Source organism: Crotalus tigris, unplaced genomic scaffold (genome assembly GCF_016545835.1).
Source record: "Crotalus tigris isolate CLP2741 ecotype Arizona unplaced genomic scaffold, ASM1654583v1 scf7180000024386.1433019, whole genome shotgun sequence".
NCBI classification, from domain to species: domain Eukaryota; kingdom Metazoa; phylum Chordata; class Lepidosauria; order Squamata; family Viperidae; genus Crotalus; species Crotalus tigris.
In genome coordinates, this window is record NW_024100556.1 from 716,752 (window position 1) to 742,004 (window position 25,253).

Genomic DNA, 25,253 nt, shown 5'->3' on the forward strand with positions numbered 1-25,253 from the left:
TTATCTCTATCTTCTCTTTGTCAAGGGGCTTTCCTCTCCCCTTCCCATGCATAATCCTCTAATACAGCGGTTCTCGACCTATGGGTCGCGACTCCATTTGGGGTCGATCGACCACTTTTCGGGGGTCGCCAAAGGCGGCGATCCGCCATTTTGTCCCCTCCGGGGGCGTCGGCGCGCATGCGCATAGCGTTTGTGTGACGGGGGTCACCGTCACACAAACGTTGAGAAACGCTGCTCTAATACATTAGCTGCTTTGGAGAATTCTGAACCTTAGCCACCTGCATGAAGCACGCTTCCATGGGGGTCTCATTCTTTTCTTGCAGTTATTTCAGCTCTGTCTCTTGGATCTCCACAAATTGCATTTTTCCCTCATTGCAAGCTTTTCCTTTGTAAACAAGAAACTCTCAGTGAAGAAGAGACTGCAGCTGTTGTATATAGCACCACTGATATAAATTTTTATTTACATTAAATGTAGACTTTTTCTTAGCCCTCATCTCACCATAGAAAGGTAAAGTATGGTCCTTCTGCTTGGAAAGTCTTTTGCACATGCATTTCAGGGGCTTTTTGTCATTCTGGCTCCTTTTTGTGCGAGAGGATCTCTTCATCCAGCAACTTTTTTCACACTCTAATTATCTATGTGATTATTGTCTATCTCATCATGACAGGACTTTGACCGAAAGAAATTCCCTCCTTTTCCATTCACACTGGTTGACTTAGCTGTTTTTCACAATGGACTAAAGAGTTGGATTATTTTTCCTATTGGTTTTCACAGTCCAGAAGTTCCCATTCACATTTCTGCTATAGAGGAAGAAAGATTTAAAAAGTTTTCTCTTGAAGAGATGCATCAGGGTGATGCAGCTTCTTCTGCTTGTAGAAGCAATACCTATTAAATGTCTGCCTGTTCCCATCCCTCCTACATCAATCATTTTCCAACTCAATACTGGGATACATTCTCAGCTGAGCACCTTGTCCAAACTAAATACACTGAGGTGGAGACTGTAAATCCAGTGGGGTTTTCATAGGATTAAGCATTAAGTCACAGAGGATCTGATGTTACACTGTCACATCAGTTTCCTTTTTGAACATTTTTGTAATTTAGCACAATATCCCAAGAAGTTTTCTGTTTCAACATCTTCCAATTCATTATATAACTTCTACTGACCGCTATAAAAAGCTTAACTGTAAAACAATGGCTACTTAAACCATTCTGTTCATAAGGTATCTTCTTCAGCATCACACTTTTTTGATAATTCATATTTAGTGATTATTTCTGCAACTCTTTTGTTAGACTGGCCAGTTTGTTCCCTAGGAAAGAATGAGCCTTGATTCCATGGATGTTAGAGAAAAGGTACTTTTACTAAAGATACCAAGTGCAGCATAAGCAAGGCAAGCTCTGAAGAAAACTGCGCAAAAACTATATATTGAAAGCAATCTCCAATGTCCAAACCCCTTCCCTTGGTTAGATCAGTCCAATCCAATCCTGGTCCAATGTTTTAGCAACCTGATGCCTCACCAGCAGATATAATTCCTTTCCCAGGGCTGGTGTCCTTGAGGGCAGGAAGATGGCTCAGTTTGGCACCACTGGCTCCTGTTCATATCCATACTCCCAAATTCTCACAACAATCCGCTTCCAATGCTCTTCCCCTGCCAAGTGTCCCCTTCTTCCTAGTTATGGCAGTTGCTAGGAGCTTCAAAGAAAGCAAAGATAGGCATCTGACATCTTTCGTGATTTATGCCTTTCCCATAGTATGCCTGGAATGACATTTTGCTAGCTCAACCCGATTCTTGCTCTCAAAAATTAAACTTTTATAAAGTTTCATTGGGGATTTGGGCTTTCTTTATTATGATCCAATTGGAAATGGGAAAAACATGAACAAAAAAGGTGTTCTCTTTTTTTTAAATGAAATGGCATTGATGGCCTTCAAATGACAGTAGCTAAAATAATCCACTGTTCATCTTTAAAACACCACATGCGTAGCATTTGGTTTCCATTAGTAAATTCATCTCTGGGGCTTCCAATTGTGAAAGTCAGAGTCAAAAAATTCAGATGCAATTAGGAAATGCATATATTTCAAAAACTAAACGTAACAGTTTCTCACCCAAATGTATCTATATATGGAACATTTGCCCATTGGTCCTCTTGAAGATGTTTCCATATTTCACAGATTTATAGAGCTTTTACACTGTGCGGTCCTTTTATGAAAGTTAAGATAACTATTTGTAATAAAACCTTTTCCACACACCATACATTTATACGGCTTCTCCCCCGTGTGGATCCTTTTATGGGTGTTAACATAATTCTTCCTAGAAAAACACTTTCCACATTCAATGCATTTATAAGGCTTCTCCCCTGTGTGAGTCTTTTTATGGCGAGTAAGACTACCAGAGAAAGAAAAGCATTTTCCACACTCTATGCATTTATATGGCTTCTCCCCGGTATGTGTCCTACTATGGTAAATAAGTTCGCTGTTCTGAATAAAGCTCTTCCCACACTTCCTGCAGTTATGTGGCTTCTCCCCTGTATGGGTCATTTTATGGATGTTAAGATAACTATTCGTAGAGAAACCCTTTCCACATTCTATGCATTTATACGGCTTCTCCCCTGTGTGCGTCCTTTTATGGGAGTTAAGAATATTGTTTCTAGAAAAACTCTTTCCACATTCCATGCATTTATAAGGCTTCTCCCCTGTGTGGGTTTTTTTGTGGACGTTAAGAGAACTATTTGTAATAAAAGCCTTACCACACTCCATGCATTTATATGGCTTCTCCCCTGTATGTGTCCTACTATGGTAAATAAGTTGAGAGTTCTTAACAAAGCTCTTTCCACACTCCAGGCATGTATATGGCTTTTCCCCTGCATGGATCCTTTTATGGAAAACAAGATCAGTGCTCTTGGGAAACCTCTTTCCACACTCCATACATTTATAGGGCTTCTCACCTGTATGGAGCCGATAATGCAAAGTAAGAGAAGTACTACAGGTGAAGCTCTTTCCACACTTTAGGCATTTATAGGGCATGTCTCCTGTATGGATTCGATAATGCAAAGTAAGATAAGTACTACGGGTGAAGCTCTTTCCACACGCCATGCATTTATAGGGCTTCTCTCCTGTGTGGATCCTTTCATGAGAAGTAAGATTGCTGCTCTGAGTAAAGCTCTTTCCACACACCATGCATTTATAGGGCTTCTCTCCTGTGTGGGTCCTTCTATGTGAACTAAGATGAGTTGTATGAATAAAGGTCTTTCCACACACCATGCATTTATAAGGCCTTTCCCCTGTGTGAATCGTTTCATGTACAGAAAGATTTTTGAGTGAGCTCAAGCACTTTCCACACTCTGTGCATTTGTAGGGCTTCTCTCTTGTGTGAATCCTTTTATGTGAAGTAAATTCTCTATTGTTTGTAAAGCTGTTTCCACACTCCATGCATTTATAAGGCTTTTCCCCTGTATGGATTATTTGATGACATGTAAGATGACTGTTACTAGTAAAGCTTTTCCCACACTCCTTGCATTTATATGTTTTCTCTGCTTTGTGGATCTTTTTATGGTAGATAAGTTGATGGTTCTTAATAAAGCTCTTTCCACACTGCATGCACTTATAGGGCTTCTCTTCTGCCTGGGTTCTTTTTTCAGATGTACGGGACCCATTTTTATGTGTAGAAGACATGGTCCATTTGTAATTTTTTCCATTGTCTCTAGATATATAATCTTCTCCTTTGGTTTGGGTTTGATTGTGTTCATTTACATCAAATTTGTCTTTGAATGGTTTTAAACATTTTCCAATATATTTGTTCTTTGTTTTTCCTTGTTGAGCCATAGATGATTTCATTGGTGCATGAATGGAAGATGAACTTTCCTGATTCCAATTATTTGACTGGTTTCTCTCATGGCTTTCTACTTCCATTAGAATTGTAGGGTTCTTTGTATTGTATCCACATCTGATCACTTGGAATAGTTTTCCGGAATTTTCATTTTCCTTCCCATTATTACCTTCAAAAAGAAAAGAAGATTGAAAATTTTGAACATGAATCTAGGGTTGTATGGCAAGGGAAAATCCGTAAATTAAATATCAAATTCTTCATGGTTCGAAGGAAAAGGGAAGATTTGGTTTGCTTGATTTCAAATTGGACGTTGTAGTCTGCTGTGTGGTTTGGATAAGAAATGGGAGTTCTTCAGAAATAAGAGAATTGACTTGTGGGAATACCAAATTAAATCAAGAATGCAAAAAGTATATTCAGTGCATTCAAAAAGTATTCAGACCCCCTTCATTTCTGTCAAATTATTATGCTGCGCCTTGATTCTACAGTTGTTGAAAATCATTTTTTTCTCATTAAGGTACATTCAGTACCACATAAAGACAAAGTGAAAAGAATTTTAGAAATGTCTGCAAAATTTATTAAAAAGAAAAAAATGAAATATCACATTGACATAAGTATTCAGATACTTCATTCAGTACTTTGTTGAAGCACATTTGGCAGCATTTATAGCCTTGAGACTTTTTGGGTATGATGTGACAAGCTTTGTACACCTGGCCCTTTGCAATAACATGTGAAATTCATGCCTCCTATTTCTCTTGATCATTGCTGACATGCTTCTACACCTAGGTTGGAGTCCCCCTGTGGTAAATTAAATTGATAGGACATGACTTGGAAAGGCACACAGCTGTCTATAGAAGGCCTTACTGCTGACAATGCACACTGTAGCAGAGTAAAAGCCATGAGGTCAACGGAACTGCCTGAGCAGCTCAGAGACAAGATTTTTGCAAGGCACACATCTGGGAAAGGCTACAATAAAATTTCTGCTGCACTGAAGGTTCCTACTATAAGTGGCCTCCATAATTTTCAAATGGAAGAAGTTTGGCACAACCAGAACTCTTCTAAGAGCTGGTTACCTGGTCAAACTGAGCAATCGGGAGAGAAGAGCCTTGTAAGACAGGTGATCAAGAACTCGATGGGCACTCTGACTGACCTCCAGAGATCCTGTGTGGAGAATAAAACATACAAAGACCGGCTGCAGGACTTGGGTTTGGCTACTCTAAAGAAATGAAGAACTAGGGGTGACATGATAGCAATATTCCAGTATTTGAGGGGCTGCAAAAAAGAAGAGGGGGTCAAATTATTCTCCAAAGGACCAGAGGGCAGGAGAAGAAACAATGGTTGGAAACTGGTCAAGGAGAGAACCAACCTGGAACTAAGGAGAAAGTTACTAAAAGTGAGGACAATTAACTAAGGAAACAGCTTGACTTTAAAAGAAATTCCAGTTAGCTCTTGAAAAGATACTTGTGGGACAACTATGACCTGGATGACTGAGAATCTCCATAGACATGTAATTGTCAGTATTTTTCGTATCAAAAAGACTCTAGGTAAATAAAGGGAACTATAGTATAAAGCAGAATTTGAATCTCATTTGCATGGAAAAGATGAATATGTAATTGCTAAAACCTCTAAATAGGCTGAGCAATGTGAAAATCAGCAGAAAACATATTTAAAAGTGCATAAATGTACCTCAAACTTACACTGGAAATGTGGACAAGATAAAGGGTCATTTTGTCATGCTTTACTCAAGTGGACTTCTAAAAAACCTAGAAAAGTATGGATTCAAAGACATTCACTGATACAGAGAACTTTAAAGATTAATATCCAAGTGAAATCAGAACACTTCACGTTGGCACTAATTAAAAGTCATAGAAGATAGTTTCTGAGTATGACAGCCATAGTGAGACTATTATACACGTAAAGCTGAAGGGCTCTACAATAAGTAGAATGGTGGACTGGTTGGGGATACACTTTTCAATGATGACTTAATTGACTCTGATTAAGATAAGGATAGTATCTATATTTATTAGTGATTGGAAACCTCCAATGGACTTTGCTGAAAAAAAGAAAAATTGATCTTGTCATCAAACTTGTGTTCAAAGATTAGAATGGATAAATTATCTAATGTAAAGAATGATGTAACCTTAGAAACGGGACAAATATTAACTTCATTATTACTTTGTTTTTTCTTTCTTTTCTTAATTTCATCATACTTTTTTCTTATTTATCATTCAATTATTTTCTTCATTTACACTTCAAAGTTCTTACTGTTTATATTCTGATAAATTTCTTGAATAAAAAGAGCTAATACATCTCACTTGGACAGGGGAGTAGCATATTCTTACCCAAAGAGGCCACGTTCCTATGATTTTCCAGCATGACTTCCCAATGCAGTGCTTTTTGGCCAGCATACAGCTGAGACCACTCCTCCTCAGAGAAATACACAGCCACCTCCTCAAAGGACACAAGACCCTCCTGAATAAGAAGAAAACAGAAGAAAAATGGATTTTCAAGATCAGCAAGACTTTCAGCTCTGGAGAGAATCAACTGGAATGGGCCTTGGAAACCCCACCCATCACTCACTCCAATCAACCCAATATTTGCAGATGAAAATGCAGTTGGTGGTATTTCTTTTTACCAATTCAGTAAAAAGCATGTGGTGTCCCCAGAGCAAACAATTTTATCCATGCTCAAAACCTTCATTAAAGTTGTTTGAGAGGCACCCAGGCATTTACATGGGAGTCATCAATAGACGAAGGAACACAAGCCCTGTTTCCGCTGCTCCTCAGATTACAAGGAATCCACGGCTTGTACTCCAACCCAATGACTGAAGAATAGAAACCTACCTGGGAAGAGCATTTCTCATCCTTTCCAAGCTGAATTGTTTGGTCCCAAATTCCAGACACAAATCGGAGTATTAGAAATTCCTCTAAAGGCTGGAGGGCCTTGATCTGCCCACCCTCTTTGGATTTTAACCGTCTGCTTCATCTTTTAACCTGGTGCAATTATTTATCTTATCACTAAACAAGGTGCTTTAGAAGTTGTAAGGTGCCAATGTGATTCTTTCAGTTATTATTGCACTATTCCATGCCAAATAGTAATAGGATTACTATTTAGAAAACGCTAACATTGAGAACATTTTATCTTTTATTATATCTCTCTTACTTGAGTTGGAACTTCAACCACTCTTTCAGAACCACCTATGAGGGAGACAGAATTTTTAAATGGATAATTAATAAAATGGCAGGAGGCCTTCTGCAGAAGAGAAGAGAGAGAAGGTAAGACAGCTGGGACCTCTCTTGAGAATGGGTGGATTTTTGATTACCATCTGAGATGTCCTGACTTGCGGATTCCTGATAGATCCTCCTTGAAAACAGCTCCTGAGAAGAATTTGATGGATTCCTGATTCTCCTAGGATCTCTGGTCTGCAGAGGGAAAAACTTGAATAAAACATTACAATACATGAAGTGGATTCTTGTTCTCTAAAAACAACTTCAATGCCCCAATATCAATCAATGAGCCTAGAACGTAAGAAAGGAACAGCTATCTCCAGTCTGGATAATGGAATAATATCCTGCAAGAACTAGTGAAGCATCTCCACATATTATGAAGAGCAGAGAAGTAGGGAAGGGAGGGATGAAAAATTCAAACACATTCTTTATTCCCTTCTGGACTTCAAAGATGAATGTCTCTCACCTGAAATTCAACTTGCTCCTTCTGCTCCTCTGCCTGACTCATGAGGAAGCCTTCAGCCAGGGCCACCGCTTGGGAGCTGGTCTCTGCTCCACATTCCCGCAACCAATTTGCCATCAGAGGTGGCAGAAGGGCCAGCAGCTGCTCCAGAACTACTAGGTCCAACATCTGGGCTTTGGTGTGCTTTTCTGGTCTCAGCCATTGACTATAAAAGTTATGGAGTCGGCTGGAAAGTCCTCGGGGACCATCAATCTCCTCATATTGGATGTTTCTGAAGTTGCAGGGCTCAATCTCTGAATGGATGATGGTTTTCTCCTCCAGGAACCTCTTCTCAGTTTTTGCCCAGATCTTCCCATAGCTGCCAGACTCAACAGCAGAGGGGCCTTTTCCAGTTCCCCCACTTGCTAATGGTTGTATCTGCATCCTTTGTCTGTCCTGTAAGGAAGTTCCATACAGGACAAAGGAATCTTGTGGATCTCCAAACACCTTTCAATTCATAGGACTGTTCCGGTAGCTGCAGAACTGACCAACTATCCAAGCTCTTTGCCCAAGAGTTAACTTTTTGTTGTTAGGAAAGTTGTTGAGATGCCTCTAGTTTCTGCATCTGAAATGGAAAAGAAAATAAATTCAAAAAATGAGAAGGTGGTAAACAACATTCCTCCTCATGAAAGTGAAGTTGGTAACGGATTGCATAGGTATTCAGCAGATGGATCCTCTGGGTATTTCTCTTTTTGTCTGTCCATCAAGTGTGGTGTAAAATATGGTCCTAGATTACATCAAGATGTGGAATATTTTATATTGGATTATAAAAGAAATGTTTTATATTTGGTGGATTTTCAATATTTTTTCCCTCAAGGGCAAGTTAGCTTCCTTTGACATTTAAGATCATATATACCCTACAATTAGGGATCATACAAGATGCTAGAAATCAAGGTGCTTAAGAAACTGGAATGAAATTTTGACACATTTCTTGTCCTTCATGTTGAGAAATTTAGGCATTAGACATTTACCAGTATTAAGGATGTTACTCACTCTTGTTTTTAAGTTTGTTTGTTTTTAAATAATTGGAGCGATAGAGAAAAGGAGGAAGTTCCAAAAATGGCTCATCCCAAATTTATTTTTTGTTAGTGAGGAAAAGGAAAAAAAACCCTAATATGGATAATGCTGAATGAAATGATCCTGGGAAGGAACAACATTCTAACGATGCCATGAAGGTTGAGTTCACATCAAATGAAATGCAAAGGAAATGACCCTGACTTAGGATGCTCACTTCCTGGTTTTCAGTGCTGGCTTTTGGGGAACAAAGTCAAACTATAACACGATGGCTGCTTCACACACACAAAAGAAGAAGAGTTGGAAGGGACCTTGGAGGTCTTCCTAGTCCAACCCACTGCTCAGGCAGAAAACCTATACCATTTCAGACAAATGGTTGTCCAGTTTCTTGTTAAAAGCTTCCAGTGTTGGAGCATTCACAACTTCTGGAGGCAAGCTGTTCCACTGATTAATTGTTCTGTCAGGAAAATTCTCCTTAGTTCTAGGTTGCTTCTTTTTTTGATTAGTTTCCATCCATTGCTTCTTGTGCTGACTCAGGTGCTTTGGAGAATAGCCTGACTCCCTCTTCTTTGTGGCAACCCCTGAAATATTGGAACACTGCTATCATGTCACCCCTAGTCCTTCTCTTCTTTAAACTAGACATACCCAATTCCTGCAACAGTTCTTTATATGTTTTAGCCTCCAGTCCCCTAATCATCTTTGTTCTCTTCTCTGCACTCTTTCTAGAGTCTCAACATCTTTTTTACATTATGGTAACCAAAACCGGATGCAGTATTCCAAGTGTGGCCTTACCAAGGCATTGTAAAGTGGTATTAACACTTCACGTGATCTTGTTAATACAGCCTAGCACTGTGTTGCCTGTTTTGGCAGCTGCAGCACACTGCTGACTCATATTTAAATGATTGTCCACTAGTACTCCCTCTCAGTTACTACTATTGAGGAAGGTTCCATCTATACTGTACCTATACTGCACTAAAGATTTGCAGCTTCTATTTCCAAAATGGAAAACCAAAGTAAGTACCAGGAAACCAGGGTGACTACATTAACAAGCGTCAATCCATCCCCCACCCCACCCCACCCAAAAATATATAACAAGAAGAATATCTTATAAAACCACTAAGATCAGGGAAGAAAGTGAGGAATCCTATTAGGTATTTGAACTTTAACAGCTGGGACATATTCTGATACATCCTTCTTGATCAACTTCTATGAAAGACTCAAACTACTGGACAAATACATTTAAATTATGTTTTGGATTTCAAATTCCTGGTTATTTGTTCTAATGATTTCAAAGAAGAGTTAAATCAACATTAGAGCCTTTAGTAAAACTTTAGACATCAGAACCCCATTAATCATTCTGGCCTAAAGCCCTTAGGGAACTGGCGGGGGAAGCAGCACCCCAGTCCCGGTCCTCCACCCGGGGCCCCGGACTTGCACCCGGAGCAGGCAGGGGGACTTCGGGCCAGCCGCGCCTTCCCCCCGCCATGCAGAGGCTCCCCCTGGAAATGGGGGGAAAGGGCCCCTCCCTTCTGGCGACCCCCATTTCTCTCCTCCCCCCCTCCCCCTTGCCGGGCCCTGCATGGAAAAAAGCGGCAGCGGAAGATGGGACTCCCACCTCGGGGGAAGACTTGGCCCGTCTCCACACTCGCCTCCAGCGCGGAACCCCTTTGCACGGGCAGAGCTGCTACTCGTATAAATCGAGAGTCTCGTCCGGCTCCGGCTCCCCGCAGGGATTCCCGGCAGCTTTTGCGCCTCCCCTGCACGCCCCGCCCCCGCCTCTCAGCGGAGGGAGGGGGGAGGAGAAAGAGCAGCCTCTTCCTACGATTTCTCCGGGCAACACGGGTAATCTGCACAGGTGGAGGAGTCCTGCGCATGCCCAGTTCCCTCCTGAGGCTGAGAGCGCTCTCTGGTGGACTCTACGCGGAGTGTCTGCATTACCCGAAAGGGCGGGAAACAGGAGCCCGTCTGAAGCGAGGAGGAGGGCAGGGATGATGGGTATGGGAGAAGGAAAGGACCGTCTCAAAGGCTTCGGTGTCTCCAGAAGCGGCACCTTTTCCATCTTCCTATCAAGGGACCCTTTGTGGACATGGAGAAAAAAATATCTCTGGAGGATTTCAACTCACTTCCCTCAAGAATATTCGACCTGAAGGCTCCTCAGAGATTGGCCTCAAAATGGGCCCAAATCCTCTCAAAAACTGATGGGCGGTCAGAAGACGAGGACCAGGAAACACTATTTGTGTCTTGCAGTTGTTGTGAACTCCGCCTGAAGGAGAGGAAGATGAGACATGGGCAGGGAAGCCACAATTGGGAAAATGTATTTCTATTTCTCTGGTTCTGTATCTGTAGCTGCCCTTGTCCAATTTTTGGCTCTGGATGTCTCAGAATCACTGGGAAAGTCGAGCAGCTGCTTTGGACCCAGGAAAGGACGCTGAAGGGAAAGAAAAAACTGCTCCAAAGTGGGGGGGAAAGCTGAAACTGGAGGATTTTCCAGAAATTTTACTTCACAACGAGGCTCCTTGAAATGAAAAGGGGAAAGCGGGGTCTTACCTGTCACTGGAGAAAGGTTGGAACTGCAAAAGGATGGAAAGCAACTATGGAAAATATAACATATCATTAAAATACTGAGGGGAGAAAAAGAAGAGGAGAAATGTGTTTTATTTAGGGATTGAATAGCAAACACCCTCAGGAAATTTCAGTAGGAAAGCTCTCTGTAGAATTTAAGGCAGGGATGTTCAAACATGGCCTTTTTATGAGTTGTGGACTTCAACTCCCAGAATCCCTTAACCAGGCACATTGACTAAGGAATTCTGGGAGTTGAAGTCCACATAAAAAAGCCAAGTTTGAACACCCCTGATTTAAGGAAACTGGGGTGTTGCTAGATCATTAATTAAAAGAAAAGTACAATAATTGTCTATTTTTCTTTGACTGACACTCTGTTCCATTTTTAATGAAACATTGGACAATAACTGGCAGAAAATTGGAATTGGTGCTGTCTCTCCATTTTGACACTGAATCATCCAGCAGTAATATTTGAATAAACAGCTGCAACCCCGCAGGGCTTGTAAATTCAGGCTCAAAATCCTCCCAATTATATTTGCTTATTAACAATTATGAGGATTGGAAAAGGGCTGATATGGTTCCCATCTTCAAGAAAGGAAAAAAAACCAGACCCAGCAAACCAATCAGTCTAACATCAGTACCTGAGAAGATAGTGGAAAAGTACTCAAAAAACAGATCTGCGAACAACTAGAAGCAAACAAAGTTATAACTGGTAGCCAGCATGGGTTTGTTAAAAACAAATCATACAAAACCAATCTTATTTCCTTTTTTGATAAAGTGGCCAAATTAGTAGACCAGTGAAACGCTGTGGACATAATATATTTACATTTCAGTAAGGTGTTCGACAAAGTAGATAACATTTTCTGATAAGTAAGCTAGGTAAGCTAGGAAAAGGTGGAATAGACAACATCATCACCAGATGGATTTGTAGCTAGCTGACAAACTGTACTCAACGAGTAGACCTCAATGGTACTACATCTACACGGAGAGAAATAAGCAGTGGGGTACCACAAGGCTCAGGCCTAGTACTCTTCAATATCTTCATCAATGACTTAGATGAGGGAATAGAAGGGGAACTCATCAAATTTGCAGATGACAGTAAACTGGCAGGAATAGTCAACACCCCAGAAGATAACTTGAAGATTCAAAAAGTTCTTGACAAACTTGAACAATGGGCCCTATCCAACAAAATAAGTTTTAATGTGGAGAAAAGCAAAGTATTACATTTAGGCAGGAAAAATGAGAGATATAAGTACAGATTAGGTGAGACCTGGCTCAAAAATAGTAACTGTGAGAGGGATCTTAGAGTTCTAGTAGGCGATCACTTAACTATGAGCTAGTAATGTGCAGCCGCCGCCAAAAAAGGTAACACAATCATGGGTTGTATAAACAAGCATAGAATCAAGATCACACAAAGTATTACTACCGCTTTATAAAACCCTAGTAAGACTACACATGGAATACTGCAAACAACTATGGTCACCATACTACAGAAAAGATGTTGAGGCCATGGAAAAAGTTCAGAGAAGAGCAACTAAAATAATCAAAGGCCTGGAAACTAAAACATATGAAGAACGGCTGCAAGATTTGGGTTTGGCTACTCTAAAGAAAAGACGTAATAGGGGTGACATGATAGCAGTATTCCAGTATTTGAGGGGCTGCAAAAAAGAAGAGGGAGTCGAATTATTTTCCAAAGCACCAGAGGGCAGGAGAAGAAACTATGGTTGGAAACTGATCAAGGAGAGAAGCAACCTGCAATTAAGGAGAAAGTTGCTAATAGTTAGGTCAATTAACCAGTGGAACAGTTTGCCTTCAGAAATCGTGGGTGCTCCATCACTGGAGGTTTTTAAGAAGAGACTAGACAGTCACTTGTCTGAGTTGGTATAGGTTCTCCTGCTTGAATGGGGGCTTGGACTACAAGACTTCCAAAGTCCCTTCCAGCTCGTCCTGTCCTGTCCTGTCCTATCCTACCACAGGTTAGCAGCTATTTCTGTCTTGCTTGATCTACCATTTCCCCCACAAAATAAGACCTACCTCGAACAGAAGACTTAGGTTCATTTTTAGTGTTGGGCCTAATATAAGCCCTACCCAAAAATTAGCCCTATTTAAAAGCCTGCATGGATACCAGCTGCCCATTCCATCACACCATCTAGTTGCTAGACACTAGGCAGTGTGGGAGGTGGGGGAGAGCTGCCCCACGTATTCTACAACAGATTACCATGCCAAAGGCCCCCTGCAGCCAGATCTATCACACCCTGACACCTGTTGCGCCTCGCCTGCTCAATGGCGTCTCCCTCTTTCTCCTTCTTCCTCCTCCTTTGAACAGCCCTTTGCTCCTGTTGCTGCTTTTTCAGTCCTGGATCTCGGTTTGTCCAGAGCGTATGCAGAGGGTCTTTGGAAACGAAACCCCACAGAGGTCGGGTGGGTGGCAACCATTCACTTTGCTTTTGGACTGGCTCTGAAATTGTCTGAAGGAGCAGCCCAAGGGCTCCAATCTGGCTTTGCAACAAGCAAGGGGATTGGAAGCACATGAATTCACGCTAGTCTGGCATCTCAAAAAAACAAGGTTTTTTACCCGCTGGCAGATTTTCGCTGCCATACTGTATAAATTTGTTTAAAGTTTACTTGATGCAGAATGCGGATCCTTCCAATTCTGCATCAACTAAAGTTTAAAGAAAGTTAAACAGTATGGCAGCAAAAATCCAGTAGTGAGGAAAAAAGCCTGGTCTCACTGCAGTACCCGCCTTTCTCCCCATGCATTTACTTCGCTAAATCAATGATAAGATAGAAAAATGTGGGTTAGACAGCATCACCACCAGATGGATCCGTAGCTGGCTGACCGCTGTACTCAGCGTGTGGTCCTCAATGCAACCGCATCTACATGGAGGGAACTGTGTAGTGGGGTGCTCCAGGGCTTTGTTCTGAGCCCAGTGCTCTTCAACATCTTCATCAACGATTTGGACAAGGGGATAGATGGAGAAATCATCAAATTTGCAGATGACACCAAACTGGCAGGAAGAGCCAACACTCCAGAAGACAGGCTTAAGATACAAGAGGATCTGGACAGACTTGAACATTGGGCGCTATCTAACAAAATGAAATTCAATGGTGAAAAAAAGTAAGGTTCTACATTTAGGCAAGAAAAACCAAATGTACAGGTATAGTATAGGGGGTACTTTGCTCAACAGAGGGACCTTGGAGTCCTAGTGGACAATGCCTTAATAAGGCCATACTTGGAATACTGAATCCAATTTTGGTCACCACAATGTAAAAAAGATACCGAGACTCTAGAAAGAGTACAGAAAAGAGCAACAAAGATGATTAGGGGACTGGAGGCTAAAACATATAAGGAACGATTGCTGGAATTAGGTATGTCTAGTTTAACGAAGAAAAGGACGAGGGGAGACATGATAGCAGTGTTCCAATATCTCAGGGGCTGCCACAAAGAAGAGGGAGTCAAGCTATTCTCCAAGGCACCTGAAGGCAGGACAAGAAGCAACGGATGGAAACTGATCAAGGAGAGAAGCAACTTAGGACTAAGGAGAAACTTCCTGACAGTTAGAACAATTAACCAATGGAACAACCTGCTTTCAGAAGCGGTGAATGCTCCAACACTGGAAGTTTTTAAGAAGAGACTGGACAGCCATTTGTCTGAAATGGTGTAGGGTTCCTGCCTGAGCAGGGGGTTAGACTCAATGACCTCCAAGGTCCCTTCCAACTACTACCACTACTACTACTACTATTATTATTATATTATTCTATCTCATCATGACAGAACTTTGACCGAAAGAAGTTCCCTCCTTCTCCATTCACACTGGTTGACTTACCTCTTTTTCATAATGGACTAAAGAGTTGGATTATTTTTCGTATTCCTTCTCACAGTCCAGAAGTTCCCATTCTCATTTCTGCTATAGAGGAAGAAAGATTTTAAAAGTTTTCTCTTGAAGAGATGCATCAGGGAGATGCAGTTCCTTCTGCTTGTTGTGGAAGCAATACCTATTAAATGTCTGCCTGATCCCATCCCTCCTAGATCAATCATTTTCCAACTCAATACATTCTCAGCTGAGCACCTTGTCCAAAGTAAATACACTGAGGTGGAGACTGTAAATCCAGTGGGGTTTTTGTAGGATCAAGCATTAAGTCACAGAGGATCTGATGTTACACTGTCACATCAGTTTCCTTTTTGAACATTTTTGTAATTTAGCACAATATCCCAAGGTTTTCCATTTCAACATCTTCGAATTCATTATATAACTTCTACTGACCACTATAAAAAGCTTAACTGTAAAACAATGGCTACTTAAACCATTCTATTCATAAGGGATCTTCTTTAGCATCACACCTTTTTGATAATTCATATTTAGTGATTATTTCTACAACTCTTTTGTCAGACTGGCCACAGTTTATTCCCTAGGAAAGAATGAGCCTTGATTCCATGGATGTTAGAGAAAAGGTACTTTTACTAGAGATACCGAGTGCAGCATAAGCAAGGCAAGCTCTGAAGAAAACTGCGCAAAAATCACATATTGAAAGCAATCTCCAATACCCAAAGCTCTTCCCCTGGCTAGATCAGTCCAATCCAATCCTGGTCCAATGTTCTAGAAACTTGGTGTCTAAGGAGTGGCTATAAATTCCATTCCCAGGGTTGGTGTCCTTGAGGGCAGGCAGATGGCTGAGTTTGGTACCTTTAGTTCCTGTTAATGCCCATACTCCCCAAATTCTCAAACCATTCTTTAACACCTCCAGTGCTCTTCCTCTACCAAATGTCCCCTTCCCCCTAGTTATGTCAGTTGCTAGCTAGCTTCAAAGAAAGCAAAGATAGGCATCTGACATCATTCCTGATTAATGCCCTTCCCATAGTATGCCTGGAATGACATTTTGCTAGCTAAGCCCTATGATTGCTCTCAAAAATTAAACTTTTATAAAGTTTCATTGGGGATTTGGGCTTTCTTTATTACAATCGAATTGGAAATGGGATAAACATGAAGAAAAAAGATGTTCTCTTATTTATGTGAAATGCATCGGTGGCCTTTAAATGACAGTAGCTACAACAATCCACTGTTCATAATTAAAACACCACATGCGTAGCGTTTGGTTTCCATTAGTAAATTCATCACTCTGGGGTTTCCAATTGTGAAGGTCAGAGTCAAAAAGTTCAGTAGATGTAATTAGGAAATGCATATATTTCATCAACTAAACCTAACAGTTAAACAGATTCTCACCAAATGTATCTGTATATGGAACATTCGGCCATTGGTCCTCTTGAAGCTTTTTCCACATTTCACAGATTTATAGGGCTTTTACACTGTGTGGTCCTTTTATGGGAGTTAAGATAACTATTCATAATAAAATCTTTTCCACACACCATACATTTATACGGCTTCTCCCCTGTATGGATCCTTTTATGGGTGTTAAGATAATTCTTCCTACGAAAACTCTTTCCACATTCAATACATTTATAAAGCTTCTCCCCTGTGTGAATCTTTTTATGGGAGGCAAGGTTACCAGAGAAAGAAAAGCATTTTCCACACTCTATGCATTTATATGGCTTCTCCCCAGTATGTGTCCTACTATGGTAAATAAGTTCGCTGTTCTTAATAAAGCTCTTTCCACACTTCATGCATTTATGTGGCTTTTCCCCTGTATGGGTCATTTTGTGGATGTTAGGATGGCTATTCGTAGAAAAACACTTTCCACATTCCATGCATTTATAGGGCTTCTCCCCTGTGTGGGTCCTTTTATGGGAGTTAAGAATACTGTTTGTAGAAAAACTCTTTCCACATTCCATGCATTTATAGGGCTTCTCCCCTGTGTGGGTCCTTTTATGGAAGTTAAGAATACTGTTTCTAGAAAAACTCTTTCCACATTCCATGCATTTATAAGGCTTCTCCCCTGTGTGGGTTTTTTTGTGGAAGTTAAGAGAAGTATTTGTAATAAAAGCCTTACCACACTCCATGCATTTATATGGCTTCTCCCCTGTATGTGTCCTACTATGGTAAATAAGTTGAGAGTTCTTAACAAAGCTCTTTCCACACTCCAGGCATGTATATGGCTTTTCCCTTGCGTGGATTATTTTATGGAAAATAAGGTCAATGCTCTTAGGGAACCTCTTTCCACACTTTAGGCATTTATAGGGCTTCTCCTCTGTGTGGATCCTTTTATGGCGAGCAAGACTGTTCCTATGAGTAAAGCTCTTTCCACACTCCATGCATTTATACGGCTTTTCACCTGTATGGATCCTTTCATGGGAAATAAGACTGCTGCTCTGAGTAAAGCTCTTTCCACACTCGATGCATTTATAGGGCTTCTCTCCTGTGTGAATCCTTTCATGGGAAGTCAGGCTGCTCCTCTGAGTAAAGTTCTTTCCACACTCCATGCATTTATAGGGCTTCTCTCCTGTGTGAATCCTTGTATGTGAACTAAGATGAGCTCTATGATTAAAGGTCTTTCCACACTCCATGCATTTATATGTTTTCTCTGCTTTGTGGATCTTTTTATGGTAGATAAGTTGATGGTTCTTAATAAAGCTCTTTCCACACTCCATGCACTTATAGGGCTTCTCTTCTGCCTGGGTTCTTTCTTGAGATGTACGGGACCCATTTTTAAAAGGAAGAGACAAGGTCCATTTGTAATTTTTCCCACTTTCTCTAGATATATAATCTTCTCCTTTGGTTTGGGTTTGATTGTGTTCATTTACATCAAATTTGTCTTTGAATGGTTTTATACATTTTCCAATATATTTGTTCTTTGTTTTTCCTTGTTGAGCCACAGATGCTTTCATTGGTGCATGAATGGAAGATGAACTTTCCTGATTCCAATTATTTGACTGGTTTCTCTCATGGCTTTCTACTTCCATTAGAATTGTAGGGTTCTTTGTATTGTATCCACATCTGATCACTTGGAATAGTTTTCCGGAATTTTCATTTTCCTTCCCATTATTACCTTCAAAAAGAAAAGAAGATTGAAAGTTTTGAACATGAATCTAGGGTTCTACGGTAAGGGAAAAGCCATAAATTAAATATCAAATTCTCCATGGTTCGAAGGTAAAGGAAGATTTGGTTTGCCTGATTTCAAATTGGACTTTGTAGGCTGCTGTGTGGTTTGGATAAGAAATGGGAGTTCTTCAGAAATAAGAGAATTGACCTGTGGGAATACCAAATTAAGTCAAGAATGCAAAAAGGATATACAGTGCATTCATAAAGTATTCAGACCCCCTTCGTTTCTGTCAAATTATTATGCTGCACCTTGATTCTACAGTTGTTGAAAATCATTTTTTTCTCATTAAGGTACATTCAGTACCCCATAGAGACAAAGTGAGAAGAATTTTAGAAATGTCTGTAAATTTATTAAAAAGAAAAAAATGAAATATCACATTGACATAAGTATTCAGACATTTCATTCAGTACTTTGTTGAAGCACATTTGGCAGCATTTATAGCCTTGAGACTTTTTGGGTATGATGTGACAAGCTTTGCACATCTGGCCCTTTGCAATAACATGTGAAATTCATACCTCCTATTTCTCTTGATCATTGCTAACATGCTTCTACACCTAGGTTGGAGTCCCGCTGTGGTAAATTAAATTGACAGGACATGATTTGGAAAGGCACACAGCTGTCTATAGAAGGCCTCACTGCTGACAATGCACACTGTAGCAGAGTAAAAGCCATGAGGTAAAAGGAACTGCCTGAGCAGCTCAGAGACAAGATTTTTGCAAGGCACACATCTGGGAAAGGCTACAATAAAATTTCTGCTGCACTGAAGGTTCCTACTATAAGTGGCCTCCATAATTTTCAAATGGAAGAAGTTTGGCACAACCAGAACTCTTCTAAGAGCTGGTTACCTGGTCAAACTGAGCAATCGGGAGAGAAGGGCCTCAGTAAGACAGGTATTCAAGAACTCGATGGGCACTCTGACTGACATCCAGAGATCCTGTGTGGACACTGAAACATACAAAGAACAGCTGCAGGACTTGGGTTTGGCTACTCTAAAGAAATGAAGAACTAGGGGCAACATGATAGCAATATTCCAGTATTTGAGGGGCTGCAAAAAGGTAGAGGGGGTCAAATTATTCTCCAAAGGACCAGAGGACAGGAGAAGAAACAATGGTTGGAAACTGGTCAAGGAGAGAAGCAACCTAGAACTAAGGAGAAAGTTACTAACAGTGAGGACAATTAACTAAATAAACAGCTTGCCTTCAAAAGAAATTCCAGTTAGCTCTTGAAAAGGTACTTGTGGGACAACTATGACCTGGATGACTGAGAATCTCCATAGACATGTAACTGTACGTATTTTTCATATCAAAAAGACTCTAGGTAGATAAAGGGAACTATAGTATTCAACAACATAAAGCAGAATTTGAATCTCACTTGCATGGAAAAGATGAATATGTAATTGCTAAAACCTCTAAATAGGCCGAGCAATGTGAAAATCAGCAGAAAAATATTTAAAAGTGCATAAATATACCTCAAACTTACACTGGAAATGTGGACAAGATAAAGGGTCATTTTGTCATGCTTTAGTCAAGTGGACTTGTAAAAAACCTAGAAAAGTATGGATTCAAAGACATTCAGTGATACGGAGATCTTTAAAGATTAATATCCAAGTGAAATCAGAACACTTCACGTTGGCACTACCGTATAAGGTGACTTCCACAAGCGTTAAAATCGGCGCCAAAGACGGGGGTCGTCTTATATGCCGGGTCGCCTTGTACGCCGGCATATACGGTAATTAAAAGTCATAGAAGATAGTTTCTGAGTATGACAGCCATAGTGAGACTATTATACATGTAAAGCTGAAGGGCTCTACAATAAGTAGAATGGTGGACTGGTTGGGGAAGATGATAGACTTCTCAATGATGACTTAATTGACTCTGATTAAGATAAGGATAGTATCTATATTTATTAGTGATTGGAAACCTCCAATGGACTTTGCTGAAAAAAAGAAAAAGTGATCTTGTCATCAAACTTGTGTTCAAAGATTAGAATGGATAAATTATCTAATGTAAAGAATGATGTAACCTTAGAAACAGGACAAATTTTAACTTCATTATTACTTTGTCTTTTCTCTTTCTTTTCTTAATTTCATCATACTTTGTTCTTCTTTATTATTCAATTATTTTCTTCATTTACACTTCAAAGTTGTTACTGTTTTTATTCTGATAAAATTTCTTTAATAAAAAGAGCTAATACATCTCACTGGGACTGGGGAGTAGCATATTCTTACCCAAAGAGGCCACGTTCCTATGATTTTCCAGCATGACTTCCCGATGCAGTGCTTTTTGGTCAGCATACAGCTGAGACCACTCCTCTTCGGAGAAATACACAGCCACCTCCTCAAAGGACACAAGACCCTCCTGAATAAGAAGAAAACAGAATAAAAATCAGAAGGATTTTAAAGATCAGCAAGACTTTCAGCATCTGGAGAGAATCAACTGGAATGGGCTTTGGAACCCCACCCATCACTCACTCCCAAATACCCAATATTTGCAGATGAAAATGCAGTTGGTGGTAGTTCTTTCTACCAATTCAGTAAAAGGCTTGTGGTGTCCTCAGAACAAACAATCCTGTCCATGCTCAAACCTTCACTAAAGTTGTTTGAGAGGCACGCAGGCATTTACATGGGTGTCATCAATAGACAAAGGGACACAAGCCCTGTTTCCGCTGCTCCTCAGATTACAAGGAATCCACGGCTTGTACTCCAACCCAATGGCTGAAGAAAAGAAACCTTCCTGGGAAGAGCATTTCTCATCCTTTCCAAAGCTGGATTGTTTGGCCCCAAATTCCAGGCACAAATCGGAGTATTAGAAATTCCTCTAAAGGCTGAAGGGCCTTGATCTGCCCACCCTCTTTGGATTTTAACCGTCTGCTTCATCTTTTAACCTGGTGCCATTATTTTTCTTATCACTAAACAAGGCGTTTTAGAAGCTGTAAGGTGCCAATGTGATTCTTTCCGTTATTATTGCACAATTCCATGCGAAAGGATTACTAACAGGATTACTACTCAGAAACGCTAACATTGAGAACATTTTATCCTTTATTATACCTCTCTTACTTGAGTTGGAACTTCAACCACTCTTTCAGCACCACCATAGAAAGGAGTCAGATTTGTTCCATTCTTACCTGTGAGGGAGACAGAATTTTTAAAAGGATAATTAATAAAATGGCAGGAGGCCTTCTACAGAAGAGAAGAGAGAGAAGGTAAGACAGCTGGGACCTCTCTTGGGAATGGGTGGATTTTTGATTACCATCTGAGATGTCCTGACTTGCGGATTCCTGATAGATCCTCCTGGAAAACAGCTCCTGAGGAGAATTTGATGGATTCCCGATTCTCATAGGATTTCTGGTCTGCAGAGGGAAAGACTTGAATAAGACATCACACAACATGAAGTGGATTCTTATTCTCTAAAAACAACTTCGGTGCCCCAAAATCAATCAATGAGCCTAGAATGTAAGAAAGGAACAGCTGTCTCCAGTCTATCTTCTAGAATGGATAATGGAACAATGTCCTGCAAGAACCAGTGAAGCATCTCCACATATTACGAAGAGCAGAAAAGTAGGGAAGGGAGGGGTGAAAAATTCAAACACATTCTTTATTCCCTTCTGGACTTCAAAGATGAAGGTCTCTCACCTGAAATTTAACTTGCTCCTTCTGCTCCTCTTTCTGACTCATGAGGAAGCCTTCGGCCAGGGCCACCGCTTGGGAGCTGGTCTCTGCTCCACACTCCCGCAACCAGTTTTCTATCAGAGGGGGCAGAAGGGCCAGCAGCTGCTCCAGAACTACTAGGTCCAACATCTGGGCTTTGGTGTGCTTTTCTGGTCTCAGCCATTGACTATAAAGGTTGTGGAGTCGGCTGCAAAGTCCTCGGGGACCATCAATCTCCTCATATTGGATATTTCTGAAGTTCCAGGGCTGAATCTCTGAACGGATGATGGTTTTCTCCTCCAGGTACTTCTGCTCAGTTTTTGCCCAGATCTTCCCACAGCTGCCAGGCTCAACAGCAGAGGGACCTTTTCCAGTTCCCCCACTTGCTAACCGTTGTTTCTGCATCTTTCGTCTGTCCTGGAAGGAAATTCCAGATAGGTCAGAGCAGTGGTTCTCAACCTGTGGGTCGGGACCCCATTTGGGGTCGAACGACCATTTCACGGGGGTCGCCAAACAAGGCTGTCCGCCATTTTTCCCCCCTTTTCCTTGGCCATGCCCCTGGCACCCGGTGATGTATAAGTGGTTGGGGGTCACCACAACATGGGGAACTGTATTATGGGGTTGCGGCATTAGAAAGGTTGAGAACCACTGGGTCAGAGGAATCTTGTGGATCTCCAAACACCTTTCAATTCATAGGACTATTCTGGTAGCTGCAGAACTGACCAAAGGCTATCCAAGCTCTTTGCCCAAAAATTAACTTTTTGTTGTTAGGAAGGTTGTTGACATTACTCTAGTTTCTGCATCTGAAGTGGAAAAGAAAATAAATTTCAAAAATGAGAAGGTGGTGGACAAAATTCCTCCTCATGAAGGTGAAGTTGGTAAAGGATTGCATTGGTATTCAGCAGATGGATCCTCTGGGTATTTCTCTTTTTGTGTGTCCATCAAGTATGGTGTAAAATATGGTCCTAGATTACATCAAGACATGGAATATTTTATATTGGATTATAAAATAAATATTTATATTTGGTGGATTTTCAATATTTTTTCCCTGAAGGGCAAGTTAGCTTCCTTTCACATTTAAGATCATATATACCCTACAATTAAGGATCATACAAGATGCTAGAACTCAAAGTGCTTAAGAAACTGCAATGAAATACAGAATTTTGACACGTTTCTTGTCCTTCATGTTGAGACATTTAGGCATTAGACATTTACCAGTATTGAGGATGTTCCTCACTCTTGTTTTTAAGTTTGTATGTTTGTAAGTAACTGGAGCGATAGAGAAAAGGAGGAAGTTCCAAAAATGGCTCATCCCAAGTTTACCTTTTGTCAGTGAGGAAAAGGAAGGAAACCGCTAATATGGATAATGCTGAATGAAATGATCCTGGGAAGGAACAACGTTCTAACAATGCCATGAAGGTTGAGTTCACATCAAATGAAATCCCAAGAAAATGATCCTGACTTAGGATGCTCAATTCCTGTTTTTCAGTGCTGGCTTTTTGGGAACAAAGTCATACTATAACACGAAGGCTGCTTCACACAATTTCCCTGACCACAAACTGGTTAATCAACCATAAGGGCAAAGTTCACATGAAACACAGGGCTTGAAAGAACACACCTTAATGTGATGTTCACCCGCCCTCTTAACTGTAATAATAATAATAATAATGATGATGATGGTAATAATAGTAATAGTAATAATAATAATAATAATAATAATAATAATAATAATAATAAAGTTGGAAGGGACCTTGGAGGTCATCTAGTCCAACCCCCTGCTCAGGCAGGAAACCCAATACCATTTCAGACAAATAGCTGTCCAGTCTCTTCTTAAAAACTTCAAGTGCATTCACCACTTCTGGAGGCAGGTTGTTCCACTGGTTAATTGTTCTATCATTTGCCTGTAAGCAAAAATTGGTGGGATCATAAAATAGAGAAAGTCATAGAAAATGATAAAATTACAACTACTCTGGGACTTCAGAATTTAAACAGACAAGCACCTGAAACATAACACCCCGGACATAACAATTGTCGATAAGAAAGACAAAGAAGTCTGGATAGTGGACGTGGCAGTGCCTGGAGAAAGCAGAATAGACGAGAAAGAACTGGAGAAGATAACAAAATACAAAGACCTACAAATAGAAATAGAAAAACTATGGCAAAAGCAAGCAAGGGTAGTACCAATATAATAGGTGCCTTGGGTGCAATCCCAAAACAACTGGAGCACCAGTTGAACACCATTGGCATTGACAAATTCGCTATTAGTCAATTGCAAAAGGCGACCTTACTAGGAACTGCTTCCATCCTGCGACGATGTTTGTAATACCATCAAACATCCACATCTGCCTATCCCAGATCCTTGGTAAGGACTCGATAGGTAGACAAAATGCCAAATCCAGTCTGAACATCTGGCTGACTGTGCGATGATCGATAATAATAATAAAGTTGGAAGGGACCTTGGAGCTCATCTAGTCCAACCCCCTGCTCAGGCAGGAAACCCTATACCATTTCAGACAAATAGCTGTCCAGTCTCTTCTTAAAAACTTCAAGTGCATTCACCACTTCTGGAGGCAGGTTGTTCCACTGGTTAACTTTTCTAACTGTCAGGAAGTTTCTCCTTAGTTCTAGGTTACTTCTCTCCTTGATTAGTTTCCATCTGTTGCTTCTTCTCCTGCCTTCAGGGGCCTTGGAAAATAGCTTGACTCCCTCTTCTTTGTGGCAGCCCCTGAGATCAACTTCTATGAAAGACTCAAACTTTTAGTAAAACTTTAGATATCAGAACCCCATTAATTATTCTGGCCCAAACCCCTTTGGGAACTTGAGAAGCCTCAGTTAACAAGCCACCATCCGATACACAGAGGACGAAGACCAAAATGAACGAACCATTGACAACCTAAACTGACCTTCTGATTCATGCAACTCCGACAAACACGTTCCCCACTTCTTAGCCTAATCCACGCTTTTCCAAAGATGGACAAATGAAGATAAATATGGACTTCAACTTCCAGGCTTGAAAGAGGTTTGGGAAACACCAGCCCAATCGGGCACCGAATGCGAATGCTGCGTTTCAGCCTCACTTACGTCCTTTGTCTGCCGGCAGAGCCCCTTGGAGGTCGTGGGGAGAGGCGGGGGAAGCAGCACACCAGTCCCGGTCCTCCACCCGGGGCCCCGGTCTTGCACCCGGAGCAGGCAGGGGGATTTCCTTTCAGCCGCGCCTTCCCCCCGCCATGCAGAGGCTCCCCCGGGAAATGGGGGGAAAGGGCCCCTCCCTTCTGGCGACCCCCATTTCTCTCCTTCCCCCCCCCCGCCCCCTTGCCGGGCCCTGCATGGAAAAGAGGCGCAGCGGAAGATGGGACCCCGGACTCCCACCTGGGGGGAAGACTTGGCCCGTCTCCACGCTCACCTCCACCGCGGGACCCCTTTGCACGGGCAGAGCCGCCACTCGTGTAAATCGGGAGTCTCGTCGGGCTCCGCCTCCCCGCAGGGATTCCCG

General features: G+C 41.2%; 1 protein-coding gene and 1 pseudogene across 3 annotated transcripts; both read right to left on the bottom strand.

Annotated features, from left to right (window-relative positions):
- The window catches only part of LOC120301582, a 43,906-nt pseudogene extending 18,874 nt beyond the window's left edge, over positions 1-25,032 (bottom strand).
- On the bottom strand, positions 1,336-10,401 carry LOC120301591 (zinc finger protein 883-like). 3 transcript variants are annotated; one of them, XM_039329033.1, is made up of 6 exons: positions 10,175-10,401; positions 7,510-8,110; positions 7,139-7,253; positions 6,979-7,013; positions 6,159-6,288; positions 1,336-3,988 (listed from the first exon to the last, which is right to left on the bottom strand). In XM_039329033.1, the coding sequence occupies exons 2-6, from the start codon at positions 7,927-7,929 to the stop codon at positions 2,160-2,162; spliced, it is 2,529 nt and encodes an 842-aa protein (XP_039184967.1). In that variant the 5' UTR covers positions 7,930-8,110; positions 10,175-10,401; the 3' UTR covers positions 1,336-2,159. The 3 variants fall into 3 exon arrangements, with proteins under 3 accessions (XP_039184967.1, XP_039184968.1, XP_039184969.1); XM_039329034.1 differs by having other exon boundaries at positions 7,139-7,238; positions 10,175-10,394; XM_039329035.1 differs by lacking the exons at positions 6,979-7,013; positions 7,510-8,110; positions 10,175-10,401 and having other exon boundaries at positions 7,139-7,485.
- Positions 25,033-25,253: the final 221 nt, after the last annotated feature.

Bases quoted from the DNA above. Each gene is read 5' to 3' on its own strand.
- LOC120301591 (XM_039329033.1), bottom strand. From the start codon at position 7,929: ATGCAGATACAACCATTAGCAAGTGGGGGAACTGGAAAAGGCCCCTCT. The intron at 7,014-7,138 runs GTAATCAAAAAT...TCTCCCTCATAG, and splicing joins AAGTCAGGACATCTCAGATG to GTGGTTCTGAAAGAGTGGTT. The intron at 3,989-6,158 runs GTAAGAATATGC...TTCTTTTTGAAG, and splicing joins TAGGAACGTGGCCTCTTTGG to GTAATAATGGGAAGGAAAAT.